Source organism: Mustela erminea, chromosome 7 (genome assembly GCF_009829155.1).
Source record: "Mustela erminea isolate mMusErm1 chromosome 7, mMusErm1.Pri, whole genome shotgun sequence".
NCBI lineage: Eukaryota > Metazoa > Chordata > Mammalia > Carnivora > Mustelidae > Mustela > Mustela erminea.
In genome coordinates this window covers 140395224-140399467 of record NC_045620.1, presented here as the reverse complement: position 1 = coordinate 140399467, position 4244 = coordinate 140395224, and the positions used below count along the sequence as shown (strand labels likewise).

Here is a 4244-nt window from a genome sequence, read left to right as displayed (position 1 = left end):
AGGAGCAAGGAGCGCAGGCCATCTCCCTGCAATCAAAGAAATCTGAACATCTTTTTTAGAATTAAAATAATAAGTTTTCAAGTATCTGGAAAACCTATTTTCAGCATAATGTGCTCACCGCAGAAGACCTTTGCCAGGCAGGACCGCCCTGCACGAAAGCATCGCGGCTCCCCTGTCCCACATTTCAGACGAAAGGAGATTTTGTTGAGACACTCAGGAACGTCTTCGCCGTCTGTGACATCGCGCTCGTCAGGGACGACCTGCCCAGGTTCCCGGCCATCAGCTTCCCCAAGACCGTGCCGTGCGCTCCCCCATGCTGGCCCCACAGCCACGTGTGGGATGGACGCACCAGTGGGCGACGAGCCGAGTCCTCAGGCGGCTCTCCCGGCCTCCGCTGAGCGCAGCAGGGCGGACGCTGGACTCTCCGCCCGCAGCCCAGCGTGTCCACCCGTAAAGCGGCTCTGGGCCTCGGGGCTTCCCGTGCTCCTGGCCGCTCGAAGAACACGTGTCTTCCAAAGGCGAAGAGGCTCGGACAGAACGACACCGTCTCTCCCGGCCCTGGAGCTCCCCGGGTGATGCGTGAGAGGGGCGTCCGCGGAGCCCCGGGGCACCCGCCGCGGTGGCCGGCCCGCCCTGGTTCGGCTGTCCATCCGGAGCTCTCAGACGGACAAACCGCGCCAGGGGTCCTGGTATCCTCCGGCCGCGCGGACCGAGCCCCCCGACGACCAGCGACTTGCCTCGGACACACGGCTCATCAGCGCGTCCGGCCGTCTGCGGCCGTCGTCTCCGCGCGTCCGCGGGGCGTCCGTGTCCGCCGAGCAGAGCCCTGCAGGCCGGCGGGGGTCGGACAGGGCCGGAGCGCCGCCCGCCCAGGCCGCTGTCCACCTCCCGCAGGAACGCGGCCCGCAGAGGAGCGCCGAGCGGCGGGGCTTCCTGAGAGCTGGACGCGGCCGCTGTCCCGGCTGCGGGCGGACGTGGCCAGGCCCGCCGCGGGGCCGGTTCCGGGGCGTCGGCGCTGCTGGATGGGAACACGGTCCGCGGCCCCGACAGGCCTCTCCGCCAGGCGCTCCCGCCGCAGGGGGACCGGCCGGCGTCCGTCCCGCGGAGACCGCGCGCCTGTCCGGACCGACGCCCGCCCCCGCGTCAGACGCCGCCTTCTCCGGGCCGCGGCGGGGCGGGCGGGGGCGGAGCGACCCACAGGCCGCCGGCGCCACCGCCTCCTCGCGCCCGTCCGTCCTGTGGGGACGCGCCGCCGTCGGGAGGCTCGGGGTTCCGCGGCCCTGGGGGTTCCGCGGCCCTGGGGATTCCGCCCGGGCGTCCCCGAGCCGAGCAGCAGCCGTGGTCCCCGCGCTCCCAGCCGCCGCCCCGCTGCACGGCCCGGGCGGGTCGGGGCGTCCGAGAGGCGCGGCGGTGGGGGCGGGGCCGGCGGCCTCCCGGGCCGAGAGCGCGGCTGCGCTGACGGAAGGCCCGGCCGGCGGCGAGGCTGCGGGCGGGAACGGGGGAGCCCCGAGCGCCGCGGCCCAGCGACCCGCACACACCGCCACGCAGCGCTCCCCGGAGCGGGGGCGGAAACCCGCGAAGACTTGGACGCGCGTGGGGGAGGGGGCGTGCCCGGCGGGAAACGCCCTCCGGCGCACGCGGTCGGGAGGACGCGGTGACGTGCGAGGCGGACGTGACGCCGGGAACTCCGTCACGCACGTGCTCTCCAGCGGTCCGCGAGGACAGCGCGCGGCGGCGGCGGTGAGCGGCTGCGGGTCCGGGATGCGGGTCCGGGATGCGGTCCGGGATGCGGGGAGCGCGGGCTCCTGCGGTCCGGGATGCGGTCCGGGATGCGGGTCCGGGATGCGGTCCGGTTGCGGTCCGGGATGCGGTCCGGGATGCGGTCCGGTTGCGGTCCGGGATGCGGTCCGGTTGCGGTCCGGGATGCGGTCCGGTTGCGGTCCGGGATGCGGTCCGGTTGCGGTCCGGGATGCGGGTCCGGGATGCGGTCCGGGATGCGGGTCCGGGATGCGGTCCGGGATGCAGTCCGGGATGCGGGGAGCGCAGGCTCCTGCGGTCCGGGATGCGGGTCCGGGATGCGGGTCCGGGATGCGGTCCGGGATGCGGTCCGGTTGCGGTCCGGGATGTGGTCCGGGATGCGGTCCGGTTGCGGTCCGGGATGCGGTCCGGTTGCGGTCCGGGATGCGGTCCGGATGCGGTCCGGGATGCGGTCCGGTTGCGGTCCGGTTGCGGTCCGGGATGCGGTCCGGTCGCGGTCCGGTTGCGGTCCGGGATGCGGTCCAGGATGCGGTCCGGTTGCGGTCCGGTTGCGGTCCGGGATGCGGTCCGGTCGCGGTCCGGGATGCGGGTCCGGTCGCGGTCCGGGATGCGGGTCCGGTCGCGGTCCGGTTGCGGTCCGGTTGCGGTCCGGGATGCGGTCCGGTTGCGGTCCGGTCGCGGTCCGGGATGCGGTCCGGGATGCGGTCCGGTCGCGGTCCGGGATGCGGTCCGGTCGCGGTCCGGGATGCGGTCCGGGATGCGGTCCGGTCGCGGTCCGGGATGCGGTCCGGGATGCGGTCCGGTCGCGGTCCGGGATGCGGTCCGGTTGCGGTCCGGGATGCGGTCCGGTTGCGGTCCGGGATGCGGTCCGGGATGCGGTCTGGTCGCGGTCCGGGATGCGGTCCGGGATGCGGTCCGGTCGCGGTCCGGGATGCGGTCCGGGATGCGGTCCGGTCGCGGTCCGGTCGCGGTCCGGTTGCGGTCCGGGATGCGGTCCGGTTGCGGTCCGGTTGCGGTCCGGGATGCGGTCCGGGATGCGGTCCGGTCGCGGTCCGGTCGCGGTCCGGTGCGTCTCTTCTCTTTCATCCGCGGTCCGTGCGGTTCCGTGCGCGGCGGGAGGCGGAAGTGTCTGCGGAGCCGCGGTCAGCAGCCCCGCGTGGTGACTCCGCGAACGCGCAAAACTGAGCTCGAGGACGAGGTGCGCTTCCCGCCCGTCTCCGCTTCCCGTTCCGAGTCCTGCGGGAGGCGCGGCGGGGCTCAGCCGCGAGACGCTGAGGGAAGGTAGCGGTGCGGGGTGGACCGCGCGCGCGGAGGCTCCCGAGGTCGCGCTCGTCGCCTGCAGCGCTTAAACGTCCCGCTTCTGGGGCGCCGCGTCGGGCGCTGCTGCTCGGGCTCGCCTCTCGCTGTGTCTGCTTGTCAAATAAATAAAATCTTTAAAAAATGAATAGTTACGCTATTAAGTAGCCAAAATGAAATTCCGTATCAAAAGTTCATTAAATTAGGGCAGAAGTAAACTTGAAGATGAGAATAGTGTCTAAAATAGCAACAAAACAAAAATAAATAAATAAAAGTAAAATAGCAACAGAAACACTATGTTTTTTAGGACAATCTAGTGAGAGATGTACAATCTGCAGATAAAATTATAAAATTGATTTGTAGGTATTTTTAAAAACCTAATTATACGAGGATAAATCGTAGTTATGAACTGAAAGCTCCAGTGCAGCTAAGATAATAACTTTACAAGTTTATTAGCTATTTAACGTCTCCGTACGAACTCGACCTGTTCAGGAGCTTGATGCGGCACTTCTGTGGCGTGTCAGAAGGTCGGGAAGAGACTAGAGAGCTCTACACATTGAAGGGCTGATTGAAAAGCTACAATAACCGTAAAAGGGTAAAAGTGGCGCAGGCATAGATGCAGAGACAGAACAGAATACAAAGTTCTGAAACAAACGGAGGCAAATAGGAACATTTATTTATGACAGAGATTACACTTAAATTCAGTGTAGGAAGAGTAGTCTTTCTTAAAACATTTACAGGACAATTTCAAAAATATATAAAAATTAACACGCACACGTCCACACACACAAACACCACATTTCGGGGTAAATGAGGGCTACAAGTGCGCACTGAAGAATGTGCTCCTCACGCCGGGTGAGCAAGGCTGTCTTCAAGACGTCAGAAGGAACACCGGCTGCACAGGAGAGCACAGACAAATTCACCTGCATTAGAATAAGGAACTTCAACTGACCAAAAGACACTCTTCACAGTATAAAAGGATAAACCATGGAATGAGAGAAGACACTTGCAATACCTATAACTAATGAGGTGATACTCTTCAGAAAACATAAGAGAATTCTGTAAATCAGAAAAAAAAAAGGAAAAGAAAAAAAAAGTTGAATGGGAACTTAAGAAAAAGGCTATTCCAACCAATGACATACTATACTTTGGCTAATTGAATTTAAAAGAAATAAAGCAACCCTGTGATC

The 4244-nt window shown here is 64.4% G+C and overlaps 1 protein-coding gene across 1 annotated transcript; it reads right to left on the bottom strand.

Annotated features, from left to right (window-relative positions):
- Positions 1-659: 659 nt before the first annotated feature.
- Positions 660-2844, bottom strand: LOC116596425 (basic proline-rich protein-like). The gene is made up of 2 exons (XM_032353721.1): positions 1858-2844; positions 660-1805 (listed from the first exon to the last, which is right to left on the bottom strand). The coding sequence occupies exons 1-2, from the start codon at positions 2842-2844 to the stop codon at positions 660-662; spliced, it is 2133 nt and encodes a 710-aa protein (XP_032209612.1).
- Between the last annotated feature and the right edge of the window lie 1400 nt (positions 2845-4244).